Source organism: Eschrichtius robustus, chromosome 11 (assembly GCF_028021215.1).
Source record: "Eschrichtius robustus isolate mEscRob2 chromosome 11, mEscRob2.pri, whole genome shotgun sequence".
Classification (NCBI taxonomy): Eukaryota; Metazoa; Chordata; class Mammalia; order Artiodactyla; family Eschrichtiidae; genus Eschrichtius; species Eschrichtius robustus.
Genome location: NC_090834.1, coordinates 75,779,963 through 75,801,571, shown reverse-complemented (window position 1 = coordinate 75,801,571; position 21,609 = coordinate 75,779,963). Strand labels below are relative to the sequence as shown.

At 35.8% G+C, this 21,609-nt stretch overlaps 1 protein-coding gene across 7 annotated transcripts in view; it reads left to right on the top strand.

Moving 5' to 3' along the window:
- The window catches only part of UEVLD (UEV and lactate/malate dehyrogenase domains), a 45,826-nt gene that overhangs the window by 11,423 nt on the left and 12,794 nt on the right, over positions 1-21,609 (top strand). For 6 of the 7 annotated variants that reach the window (XM_068554806.1, XM_068554804.1, XM_068554805.1 and 3 more), the window contains 6 exons: positions 4,958-5,121; positions 8,599-8,734; positions 9,479-9,597; positions 13,479-13,581; positions 19,735-19,905; positions 20,957-21,130. In XM_068554806.1, the coding sequence (XP_068410907.1) occupies positions 4,958-5,121; positions 8,599-8,734; positions 9,479-9,597; positions 13,479-13,581; positions 19,735-19,905; positions 20,957-21,130 (867 nt within the window). The remainder of the gene's footprint in view (positions 1-4,957; positions 5,122-8,598; positions 8,735-9,478; positions 9,598-13,478; positions 13,582-19,734; positions 19,906-20,956; positions 21,131-21,609) is intronic. The other variant, XM_068554807.1, reaches the window with a different exon arrangement.

The window sequence follows — 21,609 nt, the reverse complement described above, 5'->3', positions numbered from 1 at the left end:
ACTTAAAACTCCAATAGGAAATTTTTAAAACGCAGGCGCCATTAAAGCTCAACAAAAGCAACATATTTTCAGATGACCTGACAGGTTAAAATAGCTAAGTGTTTGCCCAAAAAGAAAAAAAAAAAAATCACTGACTTCCCTATAATTAATTCTGTTTGTCTAGACCTACTTCCTTCAACGTTTAACAGGACTAACCTGTCAGATGGGTGTCATAGGAGGTTGCTTCTCTAGTATGATTTGAAGAACACCAGAGAAGTGTTGGTTCCAATTATTTCTCTGAAGTGGTGCTTGGAATTCCACCTTTAAAAATCCGTTCCCCTTTTAAAATGCAAATAATCTCAGGAGGAATAACATCCAAAATCACTAATATACAGTGCTGTGCTTATAGAAAATGCTCGGTAAATATTTGTTGAATGATTGAGTTAGTTTATTTGATTACTGACTGAAGGGTTTAGGAATACATGAACTTACCGGGTATTTGAAAGAGGAGGTGCACTGAAAAAGGGCTGAGGAACATCTGGAAACCAAATGGGGAGAGAGCAGTGCAGTTTGCTGTCTCTTACAAAGGATTCATTGCTGTATTATGGGAGCACATTGCCCAACAGACACCAAGAAGATGTATTTTGGGGGACTTTTTTCAAAGTAAGTGCTTCATTATGGTAGTGGCTAGACTGTTACAAACCCTCCTTTATTGCTTCCCCCTGCCCCCATGATGACTTATTGCCAGAGGTACACTCATGTTTTATTCTTCCTCTGTGTGCGCCCAATCATAACATCTCCTTTGGCACAGAGAATGCTTAGAAATTCAGTTTGGTTTTTATGAATAGGAATGTGGTTGGAGATGAAAGTAGGTAGCAGTGGGCTCTGAAAAAATTGCAATGAGGTAGGCAGAGCAGGTATAGAGTCGATTTTTATTTTCTTTCCTTGCTTCTCCCCTCCCAAGCTCTCAGACTGTTTTCTGGCTGCCTAGAGAATTTTACTGAGACCTGTTTCCCATTACTTGTGTTCTGTGTTTATTATGGTTAGATGTTAGAGAGAGAAAGAATTCTTACCACCCCAGTGATTGATTGATTGATTCCATAGTTCTTACCAACCCCAGTGATTTCAAGGGTAGTTGCATATTGACAGAGGAACTTACAAATTTAAATGAATCATTGCTTAGTAGCCCTCAGTTTCTAGGACAATGTGGGGAGGTTACAGGAGGGCATAAAAGTTATCTTAAGATGCCACTCATTGGCACTCTGCATCTTCCTAGAGCGGTGGAGTCAGGTCATTGATTCTTATGCTGGTAGTAATTCCAAGGTAGTAATGGTACCTGCAATACCTTTTTTTTTTTTTTTTTTGGTAGTACACTCTTTTTCCCCTTTGCTTTTGACTAGAATTATAGCAACTCCTTGTGATGCATACTAGTTATTTCCTGCTGATCAGAAGGTCAGAATGTATTATCTTTCTCATCTGTAAAATGGGCCAATGATAGAGCCTAACTCTACAATTTTGAGGATTAAATGCATTACTCTAAGTAAAGCTCTTAGCATAGTTCCTTGCACATAGTAAGTGCCTAATAAACATTGGCCATTATTATGTGCATGCTTTTGTTACTTTTATCTGGTTACTAGTTTTTTTAGTATAATAATAGTACATGCTCATGCTAAAAAAATTTAAACAATTGAAAAGAGATGAGGTTAAGCTTATATCTAACCTCCCACCCAGTCCTATTCCCCAGGTGAATCTTCTGTTGATATTTCCTTATATATACCTGCAGAAATTTTCTGGATTATTTCTTATCCCTCCAAGATTGTGTCAAGGTTGTGATGACACTTTTCCTTCATCCATCCATTGTTTAGAGATGTGTATCATCTTAGTAAGATGATACCCATCTGAACTTTGTTTACAGCTAACTTAAATTATATCCTTATGATATAATTACTTTAAATCTGAGGACTCTTCCAGGAGTCCTGACTCTTTGATAATGAATTACTGAAAGTAAATGGGCAGGGTAGGAGGCAGGGCATTTGCTGACAGAAAAGAATGAGAAAGCAGGAAGAAGGGCACAGAGAATACCAGTAGTGGAATCTTACAAGTTATAGACATGGGAATCAGGCTCACCATGCGCTTTGCCAGGAGTGTGGTATTAAAATGCATGAATGCTGCTGGGGAGGGGCATTGATGGAGGCAGCAGATCCTTGATCAACCAGGAAGATACCTTCAATAGACATTTCTTTCCTTTTCTTTAATGTGTAGTGATTAACATTAGAAAATGGCTCCATCGAGATTGGGACTACCACTCCAAAACAAAAAAAATTGCATGGCCTAGGACTTCCCTGGAGGTCCAGTGGTTAGGACTCTGCACTGTCAATGCAGGGGGCATGTGTTCAATCCCTGGTCGGGGAACTAAGATCCCGCATGCTACACAGCGTGGAAAAAAAAAAAAAATTGCATGGTCCAAACAGTGGCTTTTAAATGTTTGATTGTGACCCACAATAAGAAATGCTTTCGTATACATAGTTATATATGTATATAACTAAAATTAAATTTATTGTTTGCAGCCCACTAAATTAATTTCATGACCAACATTTGAAAAACACTGGTCTAGAGTATATAACATTAGACAGAGTGACTTCTGGAGGAATGTGATGATGTGTCTCAGTACCTGTCGGTCACTCTGTGGTGCTGTGATCACATGACTTTATAATCATAGAGTACCAACAGCTATGCCTGTATCCATACTGTAAGTACTTAGATACTATGTATGGTGATGGATGTTAACTAGACTTATTGTGGTGATTATTTTGCAATATATACAAATATTGAATCATTACGTTGTATACATGAAACTAATACAGTGTTATATATCAATTATACCCAAATAAAAACAGTTTTTTAAAATACTTAGATAAAATTAGAAGAGGAATATGGTTCTGAGAACTGCTGATATAAAACAGTAGAAATAGTACTAGGACATTTCTATTATGTAGTGACTTTCAGTTCTCTAGAATTACATGGGAAGCTTTTAAAAAATGTTGTCCAGACCCTGTCCCACTGAATCAGAAACTTTTGGGGAGAGGCCTGGATATTGGTATGTTTCAGAGTTCCTTAAGCATTTCTAATATGCAGACAGAGCTGAGTATCATTGTGCTTAGGGCAGGAGGAAGCAAGATGAAAAAAGTAGAGGATTTCCTTAGTAAGAAAAAGATTGCAGTGGAGAAGAAAACTTTTTATTTATACCTTGCTTATTTCCAAAATGGGTTTGAGGTAAATTGTAAAAATTACCAACCCGTCATGGTACTTACCATGTCATGTACTGTTCTAAGCATTTTATGTACCTTAGCTTAATTTTATCCTCACAACAATCCTATGAGGTAGGAGCTTTTATTATTCTCATTTTGTAGAGGAAGGAGTTGAGGCACAGAGAAGTTAAGTAACTTGCCTAAAATCATATAGCTAGTAATGTGTGCAACTAGGATTTGAACCTAGGCATTTGTGCTCCTGAGCAGCCATGTTTTTAAATATATTGAAAGACATATGCATTAAGACTGTGAAAGTAGGAATAAATATCGGGAGATACAATAGAACAGTTAAGATAATTGATCAAATTTCTAGTTTAAGGTTAGTTTTTGCACTTATATTAGGTTTAGCTTTGGGCTTCCTGTAAACCAAAACAGTCAGAGATTTTGGCTCTCAATAGGCATGACATACATGGTTACATAGTATGTGGTACAGGGTTACATAGTACGTGGTACATGGTTACATGGTACATGTACATAGAAGAGCTTTCATTTGGGTTCCTATCTCAGTACACTAAAATTTAAGAGCCACTGGACAGGGCTTCCCTGGTGGCGCAGTGGTTGAGAATCTGCCTGCCAATGCAGGGGACACGGGTTCGAGCCCTGGTCTGGGAAGATCCCACATGCCGCGGAGCAACTGGGCCCGTGAGCCACAATTACTGAGCCTGCGTGTCTGGAGCCTGTGCTCCGCAACAAGAGAGGCCGCGATAGTGAGAGGCCCACGCACCACGATGAAGAGTGGCCCCCACTCGCCGCAACTAGAGAAAGCCCTCTCACAGAAACGAAGACCCAACACAGCTAAAAGTAAATAAATAAAATTATTTTTAAAAAAAAGAGCCACTGGACAAGGTGACTGTTAAGGTTGTTTTCAGCTCTAAGTTGTATGTATCTAACCCAGCTTGTATGTTACAGTAGCTGCAATTAATGAGCAACTTGAGGGCCAGTATCAAATGCATCTTTCATTTGTTCATTCACTCACTCATTTAAAAAACATTTATTTATTTATTTATTTGGCTGCGCTGGGTCTTAGTTGCAGCACGTGGGATCTTTAGTTGTGGCATGCGGGATCTCTGGTTGCAGCATGTGAACTCTTAGTTGTGGCATGTGGGATCTAGTTCCCTGACCAGGGATCGAACCTGGGCCCCCTGCATTGGGAGTGTGGAGTTTTAGCCACTGGACCACCAGGGAAGTCCCCATTCATTCATTCTTATTTATATAAGAAACTTTTATTGAGTATCCAGTATGTTAGGCACTATACTTGTTGTAGGGGACATGGAAATGAATAATACCTAATCATCTCTAGACGTTTATAGTGTAAAAACAGAAACAGACTTGTAGGCAAATAAATTGGGTGGAGCAAAGAAGGTTACCTAAAGAAGATGTTGTATCCCATACTCCTAGCACAGTAGGTCCTATAAATATTTATTGAATTGAATTGAATAAGCTGGCCATTGTCTTGATTATATTTCCTCAAATGTTATACTGGTGCTTTAATGCGAGCATATTTCCAATGTGAATGTGGATGAAAATAGGGAAATAGGCCTCAGTTTACATAAATCCTTTATCTATAAACTTGACTAGACTTGTGTTTTAAAATGCCACCTAGCTATACCGTAAATATAATGTGTGTGGTTCATTATTGTTTGAAGATGTGTTTATTTTGTCTCAAATAGGTAATACATATAACATACCAATTCGTTTGTGGATTTTGGATTCTCACCCTTTTGCTCCCCCCATTTGCTTCTTAAAGCCAACTGCAAACATGGGAATCTCAGTTGGAAAACATGTGGATACTCAAGGCAGAATATACTTGCCCTATCTCCAAAACTGGAGCCATGTAAGATCAATTTGGATTTTCTTTTAAAAGTTTTTATTTTTCTGAATATTTATCTTCAATCCTAATGGTACAAATAAGTTAGTGAATTTTCTTTCAATGATAATTCTTCTTGTGGTCTTTAAAAATAATTTGAAATTGAGCTCCCCAGGGTCACCCAAGACCCAGAACCCTGATGATGGCAGCCTGCATGAAGCTGCTCTCTCCAGGTCTGGGAGCCAACCATTGTTTGCTCCCTGTCTTTTTATAGTTGTTTGCCGTTTGATAAAGCAAATGAAGAGCTACTAGCAAAATATTGGGGCATTATTTCCTAGTTCCTCCCCAGTAAAGATTCTTATGTAATATGTGTATTTATTTGTAGTTTTGCCTGTTTTTAACCTTTATGTAAATTGAATCATATTGTATATAATCTTCTATTACATGCTTTGTTTTAACTGAGCATTAAGTTTTAGAAATTCACCCACAGCGATGCATGAAACTGTAATTTATGTGTTTTACAATCCCTCACAGGGACTTCCCTGGTGGTCCAGTGATTAAGACTCTGCGCTTCCACTGCAGGGGGCACAGGTTCGGGGAACTAATCCCACTAATTTGGCACGGTCAAATAAATAAGTAAAACAATAAAAAAATAAAAATAAATGGCCCAGACTTAAAAAACAGAAACAAAACAAAACAAAACAAAAACACAAGCCCTCACATTATGCAGTTTTGTATTCTGCATATTTCATCTATCATTATATCGAGCATTTTTCCATATTAAACAATGTTTTCAAAACACATGGTTTTTAATGGTTGCCTGATGTATTTGTAAATTGCTCTGTTAGAAATTTAATGATGAGCATCCTTAAATATAAATATATGTAAATATAAATGTATATATCTTATAAATCTTTAATAATTTCCTAATGATAAATCTCTAGGAATGGAATTATTGGATCAAAATTTTAAAATGTTTTGAAGGCTATTCTTATATATTCCCAAATTGGCCTCCAAGAGGTAGACAAAATGTTGTAATTCTACCATCAATAGAAATCAGTATGGGGGGTACCTGTTTTACAGCACCTTTGCTCTAAAGGGTGCTATAAAAGAAGGTACTATCATTAAAACAAAACAAACCTTTGCTTATCTCTATGGTTCATTTACTTAGAAGGATGTAGAATATGCTCTCATTTTTGTAAGTAACTAACACTTTTATGAAAGGTTAATTTATAATATATTTGTATATACCCAGAAAGTTGTAGGACCGGAGGACAGGGATCTGTCAGAGAGGAGTGAGGTTGAAGTAAAGGATGGCATTAGGATTATCACTTCTTATTTTATATACATATTGTAAAAAGATATGCAATTGTGGATGCATTTCATATTGTTTTATGGTTTTCTATGTTTTTCATATAAATAAAACTTTTAAAAAGAAGAAAAAAAAGAAATAGAAAAAGAAAAGATGCATACCAAATTGTCAGTAGTGGAGTTCAGGTGGGGAAACATTAATCTTTTACTTTATGAACTTGTACATTATTTGCATTACTTGGTGATCTAAATAATAAGATTACCAGTTAAATGTGATGAATAGGGCATGATAAAAATTCGTTAGTTGGAAGGACAAAAATGAGGTCTTAACCTTAATGTTTAGTTCTTTGGTTATTTGAGAAATTGAAATCTTATCATACATTTATTTATCATGTACGTTTCTTCTTTTTTGAATTGTCTGTTTATCTCTTTCATCCATTTTTACAACTTTTAAAAAAAATACTATCCTTCAACAGTATTTTGACATCTGTGCCCTATTGTGGGAATTTATCTTTCCTGTTTCCTCTTTCTGATTTTCTTTGGCATCTCTTTTCATAGTTTTGTTTGTTTAATAAATACTCAGAGATAGTCCTATAATCTAGTCAAGGTTGTGCTTGATTTCAGATCAGACAGTATTGATTTCATTTTACTATTCTGAACCTCTTTATTATAAGCTAAAACTAGTCTTAAGAAGATACTATATTATTTAAATGGCCCTATTTAGAAGAACTACATTTGGGGGAGGGGGAGGGATTAATTAGGAGTTTGGGATTAACAGATACACACTACTATATATAAAATAGATAATATGGCACAGGGAACTATATTCAATGTATTGTAATAACTTATAATGGAAAAGAATCTGAAAAAGAATATATATATATATATATATATAACTGAATCACTTTGCTGTACACCTGAAACTATAACACAACATTGTAAATCAACTATACTTCAATTAAAAAAAAGTATGATGTTATGATTTTTAAAAGTACTATGTAAACTTTAAGTTCCACGTGCAGTTGGAATTACATAGTATAATTATACAGAGTTTGGAGCTAGAAGGAATCTAGAGGTCATCTAGGCCAAGGATTGCAGACATTTTCCCCAAGAGAGTCAGTGTGCTGCATTAGGCCTACAGAATTTTGTTGGAACAGCACAGTGGTTTTGTTTTGCTTTGTTTTGTTCTTAATATGAATTTGAATGACTATACATGTACTCTTTCCAATTTGCCACAGTGACCATCTCCCCAAATTTTCTTATACTTGACAACTTCACACATTATGTTATCTGCTTAGTCTTTAAAGGTATATGAGTTTTTTTATTCTAATAAAAAATTTATTAGAGTGAAACCCAGACTCTGAGAAATTAAGCAATTTTTAAAATGAGCAAGCCACTAAATATTCCTAATAATAATAATAAAAACCATATATTTTACACTCACAACATATAATTTGCATACATTAGCTCATTTTTTTCTCATATTATTGGGATTTATTATTCACATTGTATTGCTAATAATACTGAAGCTCAGAGAGGTTCAGTGCATTTCACTAAGGTTGCTTAACCAGTTAAATTAAAATGAACAGTACTGGATTAGATAAATATCAGTGTTCATTTTATGATTTGATAATGGTTATATAGGAGAATGTTTTGTTCTTTCTTTTAGGAAATATATGCTAAAGTATTTAGGGCTGAAGGGGTATCATATCTTCAGTTTACTCTCGGTTCAGAAAATAGAGGAAAAGAGACTAAGAAAGCAAATGTGATAAAATGTTAACATTTGAGTAATCTGGGTGAGGAGTATATGGAAATTCTTTGTACTATTTTTTTGCTACTTTTCTGTAAGTCTGCAATTATTTCAAAATCAAAAGTTAAAAAAAGGCAGATAGACAAGACCATTCCCAAATATAGGTACTCTGCTAGTAAGCACATTTATGCTGTTTTCCCACTTTTTGGAGATGTGGATTTAGCATTTCTCCCTTTATTTTTCAGCTAAAAAAATTAATTTTTTTCAATTAAATGTATTAAAACAGTTAAAAGTATCATATAATTTGTATGGTAGTTTTCGAAAAATGAGAGCATGATGTAATACTTTTCTTTTGGCTAACTCTATAACAATGTATAGGTTAACAAGGTAGTATTCCTTAGCAAAATTTTTGCATAACTTTTCCCTTTGTGTGTGTTCTGTAGCCTAAATCTGTCATTGTTGGATTAATTAAAGAAATGATTGCCAAGTTTCAAGAAGAACTTCCCCTGTATTCTCTATCATCATCTGATGAGGCACAGCAGGTAGACTTGCTAGCCTATATTGCAAAAATCACTGAAGGTTTGTATTTTTGTTAATCATAGAGTTATGAGTTTACAATTTCTCACTAATATCCTTTACTCTCTGCTACTTGATTTCTCTAAATAAATACATGCTTGTATATGTACATATCTGTGTTGAATCAAAAATTCCTATATATTTATCATAAGGTAAGTATTACCATACAGTTCCAATGAATATGGTTTCTTAAAATGTAAAAGATTACTTTTATCCTGACAACTAAAATAATTTGTTTTTTTCAGAACCACTTGATATATATTAATGATCCCAAACCTTTTTCATTATACGTTTATGTGGCTTTTTGCCTCATTCAGTATCCTGGACCAGAGAATCTATGATTCTCATTGTTTCTCATTGAGGATAAAGCAAAATACCCATGCTTGCAAAATTTCATGTTAAACATTTTTTTGCATTGTAGACTAGAGCAGTAAGAATCACAATGTTTTTCAGAATTATGGAAATCCTATTTTTTTAAGTCATATAATATTTTTTAAATGTTTGGAAAGATATTTTCTGTTTAAAATGATAGCCTCTATTTAGTAGAATATTTAATACGAGATTCCTGTCTTTCTTGCATTTCATTTGTTCATTTGTTCATTTGTTCAATATTTTTGAATGTCTATTATGGAGTGCCTAGTACCATGTTTTCTGTCCAAGTTATTGAACTTTGGTGTATTTTTTTTAAGATGCTAAAAAGATTTTTGATATTTTTAAATTCTTATGATAGTTCACTTTACTTTTTAGGTGTCTCAGATATAAATTCAAAGAACTGGGCAAATCATGAGAATAAAACAGTCAATAAAATTACCGTGGTTGGCAGTGGAGAACTGGGAATTGCCTGCACATTAGCAATTTCAGCAAAGGTATGTAAGCATAGTGGTTATGAATACATCTGTCATATTGCTACACTTTTAGGCAGTTTCTATTTAACACACAAGAAGTAATGGCTTCATTTTGTCATGTGGGAAAACTTCATTTTGCCTTAAAATATATTTAGTAAGCTGACAAAAAAAATATGTGAAAGTTCTCATCAGTAATGTTGCTTCTTAATTAGTAGTTAGTCGTGGAATAGGCTTTGAAAACATTATTTGAACAATGGGCTCATCATCCTAATCCAAGGGAAACCTCAAGTTGACATTCATCTGACTTAGTCACAAAGTCTTTTGTGTTTTCTGAGTCCTGCTGCTTTAATTAAACTCTTATTTAATATAATACTTAATTTAGCTATTTCTAAAATTAACATTTTTAAAAAACAATTGCCTTTTCTTGTGTAATTACTCCACTTTCTTTTAGGATCATAGTTCCTGATTTGATATTTTACAATAGTTTGAGATTTGCCTATTTTTCCATGAGTCCTTCTTACTAGATCTTTTCTGTATAAATTATTTTCAGAAAGGCTTAAGTCCCCTCTCCAGAGAGGTTGAACGACCCTCCAGGGCCCAGTATCATGGTAACAGCATGTCTGTGTCATTTGAGCCATGTAGACCAGAATAGACTAGTTCAGGGGTCCCCAGCCCCCGGGCCGAGGACCACTACCGGTCTGCGGCCTGTTAGGAACCAGGCAAGAGGTGAGCGGTGGGCGAGTGAGTAAAGCTTCATCTGCTGCTCCCATCGCCTGAACCATCACTGCCTGAGCCATCCATCCCACCACCCCTCCACCCCCACCCCGTCTGAGGAGAAATTGCCTTCCACGAAACCCGTCCTTGGTGCCAAAAAGGTTGGGGACTGCGAGACTAGCTCTCCCTCCATGTATTTATTTGATAGCTGGTATTTAGTTTTCTTTTCTATTAAAGTTTGATTGATTGCCATCTAAATTCTTCCCTTTCCATTTAAGATTCACGTATATCTTGGAGGTAGGTTCTACTTCAGCAAATAGTTAAATTGTATCCAGGGAGCTAGAAGATTTTAAAAGCTAACTGTTCAGAACCATATATGCTAACTTGACATATTATATTTTCATTTCCTCCACCCTCCATCTGAATGCACTCTTCCTTCTTAATTGGAATTTGAAATGTTTGTAGATCTTTTGTTACTAAATAGAATGCTTCAATAAACACTGCCTTACAAGTTGTTTATTTTCTTGTCTGAATTTTCTGTTAAGGGTACATAATCTCAGAAATAGTACTAGTGAGTCAGAGGGCATGAATGGTTTTTATGGTACTTATTACATATTGCTAGATTGCTCTTCAGAAGGGCAGAACTTTACACTGCTAATAACAGTGTAATTTACACTGCTAATAACAATGCACACATCAACCTGATTTTTGGCATTGCTAACAGTACTAAGTTTTATCAATTTTATTTGTTTTTGGTAAGTATAGGAAGACCCCTTAAAGTCATATTTCTTTAACTGTTAGAAGTCGCACTATCAGTATTTCTTTGTTTGTGAACTGTCTAGTTGGAAGGTTTCTTTCCGTTTTTCCCTTTAAATGTTAATATTTTGATACAAGGTACAATATTCGAATAGTGCAACAATATTCAACTAGTGCAGTAGTAGTCATAATAATGGCAGTAGTTGAAGTGGTGGTAGCAGCAGTAACTAACCCTTACTGAATGCTTACTAGATCCAGGCACTTGTCTAAACACTTGATTCATTTTTTTTAAAAATAAATTTATTTATTCTATTTATTGATTTTTTTGGCTGCGTTGGGTCTTCGTTGCTGCGAGCGGGCTCTTCTCTAGTTGCAGTGAGCGGGGGCTACTCTTCGTTGCAGTGCATGGGCTTCTCATTGTGGTGGCTTCTCTTGTTGCAGAGCACGGGCTCTAGGTGCACGGGCTTCAGTAGTTGTGGCACATGGGCTCAGTAGTTGTGGCTCACAGGCTCTAGAGCTCAGGCTCAGTAGTTGTGACTCACGGGCTTAGTTGCTCCACGGCATGTGGGATCTTCCTGGACCAGGGCTCGAGTTCCCTGCATTGGCAGGCGGATTCTTAACCACTGCGCCACCAGGGAAGTCCCACTTGATTAATTTTTACAACAACCTTGTGACTTAGGTACTATCGTTACTGTCATTTTACAGATGAAGAAACCAGGGCATAGGGAGGTTACCCAACTTGCCCAAAGTCACAGTATTAATAAAAGGAGCCAGGGTTTGAGGTTGGGCAATCTATTTACAGAGCCTGTATTCTAGATCCTTATTACCCAACGTGTGGCCTTGGCATCATCTGAGATTTTATTGGAAATACATAATCTCAGGCCCTACTCCAGATCAAAGGAAGTAAATCTGCATTTTTACAAAATTCCTGGTAATCCATGTGCTTCACTGATCTATTAAATGGCGATCCCTTAAAGCTTGAGAAGCTCTGCTCTAAACCACTATGTAACACACCTTGTTGTGGTTATTGACGGACATTTAGTTTGTTTCTAGTCTTTTGAATATCCTTATACATATTGTATCATTTTACACATGTACTAATAAACTTGTAGGATGATTTCTACAAATGAGGTTGATGGATTAAGGGAGTTGTGTTTTTATTTATTTTTTTATAAGGATTTTTTTTTTGATGCGGACCTTTTTTTTTTCTTTTTTTGTCTGTATTGAAATTTGTTACAACATTGCTTCTGTTTTTATGTTTTGGTTTTTTGGCCACAAGCCATGTGGGATCTTAGCTCCCCAACCAGGGATCGAACCTGCACCCCCTGCATTGGAAGGCAAAGTCTTAACCACTGGACCACCAGGGAAGTCCTTGTATTTGTAAACTTTGACAGAAATTGTCAAATTATCCCTCGTATCAATTGTGCTAGTTCATTCTCATTCCCACAGTGTATGAGAATACCTGTTTTCCCACACTACTGTTAAACTTTGGGATCTTTGCATGTCTGATAAATGAAAAATGGTAACTCATAGTTTTCTTTGCATTTCTCTTATGAGTGTGGTTAACGTTAATAAAATTAATAGGTACAATTTAGAGAGGACTGCTCTTTGCCAGCCCTGTGTCACATAATTAATCTTCATAACTCCAAGAAATAAGACCAAGTTCAGTGACTTGCTCAGTCTTACAAAGTTAATAAGTAGCATGGCTGGATTGCTTCCTGTACACTTTCTGCCTCATAGTCTGGTAGATCCCTGGGTAGTCTTGCTCCTGTACCCTAAGATAGGAGAGATGCTCATATCCCTTGCTGCTTTGGAAAAAGGACTTACACGAAGGTAAATCGACTCTTAGGAGTTTCCATGCTGTTGTTTATGGTCAGCCCACCATGGCACCTAGAAAGCTGTCTACAGGCATGTGAAGTATTTTCCATGAGATCTCTGGGGAGAGAACTGCATGATAATTGGGTTTTATTTTAGCTTTATGACTATTATCTTTTTTTTTTTTTTAAGAGAAACTTGGCATTAGTGTTGACATTGATGCTAAAATAGACCCAAAAAAATCACTCTAAATTCTTTCAGAATGGAAATTATGACAAAACGAAAACATAAACGGAAGAACAGTAGCAAACATATTGAGTGCACCATGTCATCTTTATTACTCATTATCCCATCAAAAGAAACCTGCACTCTGTGACTTCTGAGTTAAGCCCTGTTAGAGCCCAGTTTTTAGTTAAGCCTAAAGGATCACATTATTCAAGTGCATAGTATTTTCTTGCTTGTATGTCCCTTTTATTGCTATTGTGCTACTTCCTTCATAAGAGAGCACATAGGCCTATGTATTCGTTCTCCCTTAGCTCTCATTTCTGAATGAATTTAAACTGAGTAACTGGCCATGTGCAGTGTAATGCTGTTCTTTTTCTTATTGTACTGTACAGGGCATTGCAGACAGACTGGTCCTCTTAGACCTCTCAGAAGGGACTAAAGGAGTGATGATGGACCTTGACATATTCAACCTGCCTAATGTGGAGATCAGCAAAGGTCTGGTTATTCTGCTTAAAAGATTTGTGCCTTGTTTGCCCTTATATTTGAGTCCCAGAATTTTTTTGTAGACTTTATTTTTTAGAGCAGTTTTAGGTTCGGAGTATTATTGAGCAGAAGGTACAGAGATTTCCTGTACACCCCCTTCCCCCACACATGCACAGCCTCTGCATTGTCAGTATCCCCTACCCAAGTGGTGTAATTGATAAACCTCCCTGGACACATCATTATCATCCAAAGTCCATAGTTTACATTAGGGTTTACTCTTGTCTTTGTATATTCTATAGGTGTGGACAAATCAAACATGTATCCACCATTATGGTATCAAACAGTGTTGTTTCACTGCCCTAAAAATTCTCTGTGCTCTACCTAGAGTCCTAGCATTTTACTGCTGAAAGCATCTTCAAGATCACCTAGTCCAAGTCCCTCATTTTACATATTGGGAAACTGAGATTCATATAAATTAAGGGACTTAACCTGAAGTCATACAGATTGCAACTAATTAGGTTAATAAGAGTCAGATAAGCAAATAACATTCAGATCGGTTGGAAGGATTTATTCTCAGTCTCTGACTTATACCTTAGTATAAATTGTTTTCTCTGATTGCTTCCTTTTTCATAATATATTGGTTAAGAACACTGATTTTAGAGTTAGACATGGGGGTTTGCATACTAGCTCTGCCATTTGTCAGATTATACAATCTCTCAAAGTTCAGTTTTATCATCTGTAAAGTGGGAATTAATACATACCTCTTGGTATATAGCAAAGTGCTAAATCAAGATTTAAAAAACAAAATTCATTCACATTGCTTTCACTAAAAATATATTGTTAAAATGAATTTTAATAAGAACAAAAGAGGGGTTTGTATCATTAATAAATAAAATTTAGAATGTTAAAAAAGTAATTTTTTAAATCTTTTTAATTCAAAAGATTTGCATATATTTAACAATGTACATAATATATTAGTACAGACATATATATGTAGGTAAATACCAGATTTGGGGATGTGGGAATAAAATTGTTTTATTACCAGGGATGCATGATCAAAAAATATTGGAAGGCCATTGAACTAGAGAATGTTTAGTCTCCGAAAACCAGGTTATAGCTAGAGTCAGGTTGTAATATGCTATAGTTGCTTAGCTTTCCTTTGCCTTTCCTCACTCAGGTCTCGTGTATTCTTTTTTTTTTTTTTTTTAATAAAGTTACTTTTTATTTTATTTATTGGCTGCGTTGGGTCTTTGTTGCTGCGTGCGGGCTTTCTCTAGTTGCGGGGAGCAGGGGCTACTTTTGTTGTGGTGTATTGTGGGCTTCTCATTGCAGTGGCTTCTCTTGTTGCGGAGCACGGGCTCTAGGTGGGCGGGCTCCAGTAGTTGTGCCATGTGGGCTCAGTAGTTGTGGCTCACAGGCTCTAGAGCGCAGGCTCAGTAGTTGTGGCGCATGGGCTTAGTTGCTCCACGGCATGTGGGATCTTCCTGGACCAGGGCTCGAACCTGTGTCCCCTGCATTGGCAGGTGGATTCTTAACCACTGCGCCACCGGGGAAGCCCTCGTGTATTCTTAGCCATCTTTTCCAAATAAAATATTGAGACATATGGTTTCACAAGGCTGAATGTACTAAGAACCGCAGTGGATCAAAAAGTTGAAATTATACCTATAGGTTATAAAAACTGGGTGTAATAGTTCTAGCAAGCCTCTGGATCCCTGTAGGATACAATGGATTTATTTTCCTTCTCTGGAAAGAGTACAATAGTTGCCTTAATGATCCTTTTGTAGGCCTTGTACAGAGGATCTCTTGGGGAGCTGGATAGTCTCTTGTGCCTCTCATTTCCAGGTACTGAAGTTCTTAAGGGACCTCTTCACTCTTCCAAATCACTCCAGGAGACTGTTTAGTACATGGGCCCTAGAGGTTGTGAGGCCATTTAGGACCTGAGGAAATTGTTTCTTCGTATGTGTCTCATTAACCGTCAATAACTATTGTTTCAGATAATTGAAAGAATAGAATCCTTAGAGTAGATATATAAGATGTGGTACTTGCCACCAAGTAAGGAGTTTTGAATGAATTAGCACTATATTGGGGCAACTTTCATGTTCCCCTTGTTAATTTTGATTGCATATTCCTGATAATTACTATTATATGAGGTAATTTAAAATATAATATTAGCTAACATCTCAAATATGTTCTATGATATGGAGAAGTGTGTTAATAATTTTGGGAAAGTAAGCTCATTTGGAAATTTTAGTAATGCCCCATCGTGACAGGCATTGATGATCATCCGAGAGTTGTACTTTTCTCCATTTGGATTTTTTAAATAACTACTAAAATACTTTGGGGAGGGCTGTGCATATGTATATATGAGCCTGCAAACATGCATACTCTACATACATAAGCGAACAGTGTGTGCATAGACTAAATCTGGAGAAATACTGAGGAACTGTTAAGAGTAGTTGCTTCAGAAGTCAGACTGGAGAAACTGGTTCTGCACTTGTTTTTTGCACTTAATATTTTTATCCCTTTTTTTATTGTGTTAAAATACATATAACATAAATTTACCATTAGTGACATTCAGTATATTCACAATGTTGTGCAACTGTCACGAATATCTAGTTACAGAACATTTTCCTCACCCCAAAAGGAAACCCTCTACACATTAAGCAATCACTCCCCATTTTCCCTTTTCCCCAGGCCCTGGCAACCACTGATCTACTCTGGATTTGCTTCTTCTGGATATTTCATATACATGGAATTATACAATATGTGGCCTTTTGTGTCTGGCTTCTTTCACTTAGTATAATGTTTGCAAGGTTCATCTATATTGTAGCATTTATCATTCCTTTTTATGGTTGAATAATATTCTGTGGTATGGATACGCCACATTTTATCTATCCATTTATCAGTTGATGTACATTTGGGTTGTATCTTTTTGTTATTGTCAGTAGTGCTGCTGTGAACATTTTTGTACAAGTTTTTGTTTGAGCACCTCTTTTCAGTTGTTTTTGGTATGTACCCAGAAATGGAATTGCTAGGTCATATCACACTTCTGTGTTTAAGTTATTGATTAATTTATAGTATCATTTTGAAGATCATTATTAATAGCACATAGAGATCTAAATAGCTCTATTTCTTTGAACAGCTTTATAATAATATTCCATCATATGGATGTCTGCCTCCTATTGGTAGACATTTAGTTTTTTTGTGGTTTTTTGTGATTACAAATAATGCTGCAGAGAACATTGTAATGTAATAAAAATCTTTGTGTATTTCTCTACCTAGTAGGATAAAGTAGAATTACTGGGTCAAAGGTGTTTTTAAAATGTATATTATTAAGTTGTACTAATTTATACTCTCACCAGCAGTATATGAGGGTTCCTGTTTCCTTTCTGCTGATTACTTTTATTTTATATTAAGCATAGCTAATAGAATAATTATCCTATGATATTATTTTGATCATGTCATTTCCTGGCTGAAGACACTATTATGTTGGTCCCTTATCCTTAATAATAATAATAGATGCCATTTTTTTTCAGGGAATCCAGTAATATAAGCTAGATAGTTTACGTATATTCCATTACTTCTCTTACTTTATTTTATAGATGGCTGAAAGAGATTGTGGCTTTGGTCACACAGTAAGCAGGAGTTTCAAACATGTTTGTTACCAATTTCTTATGATTCACTCCAGAAATAGTCTCTGCATATACAAGCATAGATGTTTGGGTGCATGAGTATGTGTATGTGTGTGCCTCAAGAAAAAAGTGTTCAGTAGTTGCAAATTAAAAAATAAGTTGTTGTTGGGAGTTCCCTGGCAGTCCAGTAGTTCGGGCTCCAGGCTTCCACTGCAGGGAGCATGGGTTGGATCCCTGGTCAGGGAACCAGGATCTCACATGCTGCGTGGTGTGGCCAAAAACAAACAAAAAAAGCTGTTGTTGACATATGGAGCAAAGTAAAATTTGCTCAATAGCCAGTGGTTCTTAAAACATGGGTTATGGATTGATCCCTTGTGTGAGAATCACCTGAGGTGCTTTTTAAACTTACAGAAGCCTGTGTCCACCCCAGGCCTATGGAGAGATTAAAAGGCTTTAGAGTAGGAAGGCTTTCTTGCACTTCTGAAATCATATTAGACAGCTACTACTCTGTTTACTTATAAGTCAACCTTGAGGGTGAGGGCATTTCATCATTCAAAGTAGAGGAAGCTAAAGAAGGAAAAGAAAGGAAATATGATCCTGGCAAGATAGGTTGGGGCCAAACTGCAGGGTCATAAGTTCAACTGTTCACTGATATTTAATACAGTAGTATGGACAAGCTACCTAATCCTTCCAGATATCAATTTCCTCAACTTTATGACGGTATAGGACTAAGTTTCTAAATATAGCATAGTGTTGAACAGCACTCTGAAGCCAGTCTGCCTGGGCTTGAATTCTGGCTCTGCTACTTACTAGCTCTATGACTTTGAGCAGGTTACTTAACTTCTCTGTGCCTCAGATTCCTCATCGGTAAAATGGGGATGATATTGACCCCACAGTGTGTTGTGGATTACATTAAATGAGTAAATACAGGTCAAGGTGTTAGAACAGTACCTGGCACATAGAAGTGGTATGGAAGTATTGACTATATCCCTTTCAGTTCTAATGTCTTCCAATGCTGAGATTTTGACTCATTACCAGGTATCTATTCTGAACATTAGAACATAGGCATTATTTACTTAAGAGGACTCATGAAGAATCATAATTAAAATCCAGGACTTCAGTTTTTGGATCTACCCCCACAGCTGTGTCAGATTATGAATTAAAATTGGATAATGCATTTCCCAGTGGACACCTTGCACAAGGGTTTCATTCTGCAACTTGTTTAGGAAAATGGCCTTATAGGCTTAATTAAGACTATAAACCCTGGAATCTACTCATTGTCTCGCTGAGATGCTAATAATCATTTACACATGTTGACTGAATTGATATCACCCTAGTTACTTTATTATTTTTCTGTTGTTTCTGATAGTGATAATTCTGGCCACTGTTTTGGCATGTACTTCTGTAAAACACACTGTGTAATAGAGAGTAATGTAGTTGTAAAATAGCGTAAGTATGCTTGAGGATCAGAGACATGAATTCTGGAGAACAACTTTTCCTAAGTCATAACAGTTGCTTACATGTAAGCCCCATTAGAAGAACCTAAAACCAAGACACTGGCCTTCAATGTAAGGAAAAGTCAGTAAAAAAATGAGCCAAGATGTTTTATCTTGATTTAAAGATTTTCAAATAATTTTTTTCCTCTTTGGAGTAGAATCCTTAATAAATAAAACAGATACAAACAACACTATGCTGTGCCTGCCAGCTTTCTTTCCACTTATTCCCATTCCTACATGGCTTCTTAGTCACTTTCAAGAAACTCTAGGGCCCCTAAACTCGCAGTTTAAAAATCAGTGATGAGAACAAACGTATGGATACCAAGGGGGAAGGGGGGGTGGGATGAGTTGGGAGATTGGGATTGACATATAGACACTATTGATACTATGTATGAAATAGATAACTAATGAGAACCTACTGTGTAGCACAGGGAACTCTACTCAATGCTTTGTGGTGACCTAAATGGGAAGGAAATCCAAAAAAAGAGGGGATATATGTATATGTATAGCTGATTCACTTTGTTGTACAGTAGAAACTAACACAACATTGTAAAGCAACTATACTCCAATAAAAAATTTTAAAAAAAGATGCGGTATATATTAAAAATGGAATATTCCTCAGCCATAAAGAGAATGAAATAATGCCATTTGCAGCAACATGGATGGACCTAGGACTTAAAAAAAAAAAATCAGTGATGTAATTGATTATAGGTGCATTCTGCCTATAGCATATTATTTATTTTTTCTAAGAAAATTGTGAGTTACATAGAAACCTAATTCCCTGTTTGTGGAGTCTGGATCCTGTAATTTATTTTATCTTTTTTGCTCTTTCCTCCCTTGGGATACACTCTTGCTTTTAATCCTCTTTCTGGAGGCAAACCTCAGCACTTTGTATCCTTCCTATGGACACAGGATTGATCTAGAGGCAATTGTGCTAAAAGCTGTCTAATTGTAGAAAAGAAGAACCTGATTATCATGAACAAGAACTTGGTTAAAACCTTTATCTTGAGCTCAGACTGTTTCTTTTTATTCATTAGATTTGTCTGCCTCTGCTCATTCCAAGGTGGTGATCTTCACAGTCAACTCTCTGGGTAGTTCTCAGTCCTACCTCGATGTGGTGCAGAGCAATGTGGATATGTTCAGAGCCTTTGTTGCAGCTCTGGGACATTATAGTCCACATGGCATCCTGCTCGTTGCATCTCAACCAGGTACAAGACTTTATTTTAAATAAATTTGGTGGTCCAGTGTATCAGTAGAATTGCCATTTCTGATAAAAGTCATAAAACAAGGTTATAAAGGGACAGCCAGAGTATTCAGTTAAATTGCTCTTATGATGAACAATGCAGTATTTTCCATATCCTGTCAACCAGTTACTTCTTCTGACTGGCATTAACTAGAAGGTTACAACTTACAATTTTTTATGTAATATTACTATTAATATGTTCCAGGTTGTTAGCCATGCCTTTCTCAGTGAGAAAATGGTTAAACGCCCAAGAGAAAGATGCAGTAGCTTATAGGAAGGATCCTTTGTTAACTCTGAAGTGTCATAAAATGTTAGTGAGCACACCAGAGTGCATTTTTAACATTTTGTATTTTAAATTGTTTCTCAAATTATTTGAGAAATATTTTTCAAAGAATTAGGTGGTCCTGGACTCAAATTGGTGAACAGATTTTTTTTTTTTAATGTTCCCAGTATAGGAGTATGATATGAATTTCACTTGTTTTCCTGTAGCAACTGATTGAGGGATGTTGGTCTAATTCCTGACATCCTTTTGGCACATAAGAAAAAGATAGTTGTATTTTTGTTGATAATGCTGTATAGCATGGTGGTGGTATATGAATCAGTATTTTAATTTAAAGATAGAAATTCAGCTTAAGCTAGATATAAAAGAGAACTTGATCAATGAAAAAAATTATTTTCTGGTTTTCTGTACCCAGTTTTCATCTTTCTTGCTTAACTGCTCAAGGAAATTATCTGTTTTCCACTCTTAAAAATTTATATTTAACAGCAAAGTTATGTAAAATCATGCTGAAACCTGGTTAGTTGTTTTTAATTATTAATTAAAATTAAAATATATTAAATTTATATAATGTATAATAAAATTAAAATATGTTATGCTTCATAGTACATTTAGGACCTAAGAAGAGTATATACAAGTTTTAATATACTTATTAAAATAATAAATATTTTGTTTAGGAACTAGGCTAGAAGTATATTTTTAAAAATATTTATATTTTCACCTTGTATGTAATATTTAGTGGAAATCATGACCTATGTGACGTGGAAACTGAGTGCATTTCCTGCAAATCGAGTGATTGGAATTGGTTGCAATCTGGATTCACAGAGATTACAATATATTATTACAAATGTTTTGAAGGCACAGACTTCAGGAAGAGAAGTATGGGTTATCGGTGAGCAGGGAGAAGACAAAGGTAAGAAATACATGTTTATTAGTTATGTATATTGATAACCTACATCACCAGAGGCCATGATATGCATGATATGCACAGTTCTGGGGACTCCAGAATTGTGGCGCTTAATTGGCTTTCCTTCCACATTTGAGTGCCTTTTGTGTGACAGGCCCTGTATTGTGAATATACTCTGCAAACGTGTCATTCCGATTGTATTTACTTTTCTGTAAGTAAAATGCAAGACCCCCTTAGGTTTTATATTTTTATTTATCTTTTTATATTTTGTATTTGAATTTCAGCATCCAGGATCAATTTAAAAGTTTAATTTTCTGGAGAGCAACATTTACATAAACCCTAAAGCATATACAGAACTCTTTCCTTTACTCTCCCATCCTGCAATCTTGCTTACCTTTCCCTAAGTTCAGACTTTCTCCCTAGGTACATACCTCCTGTCCGTTTCTCACCTTTTTAAACAGAATTTTCATTCTTTATTTACCCTT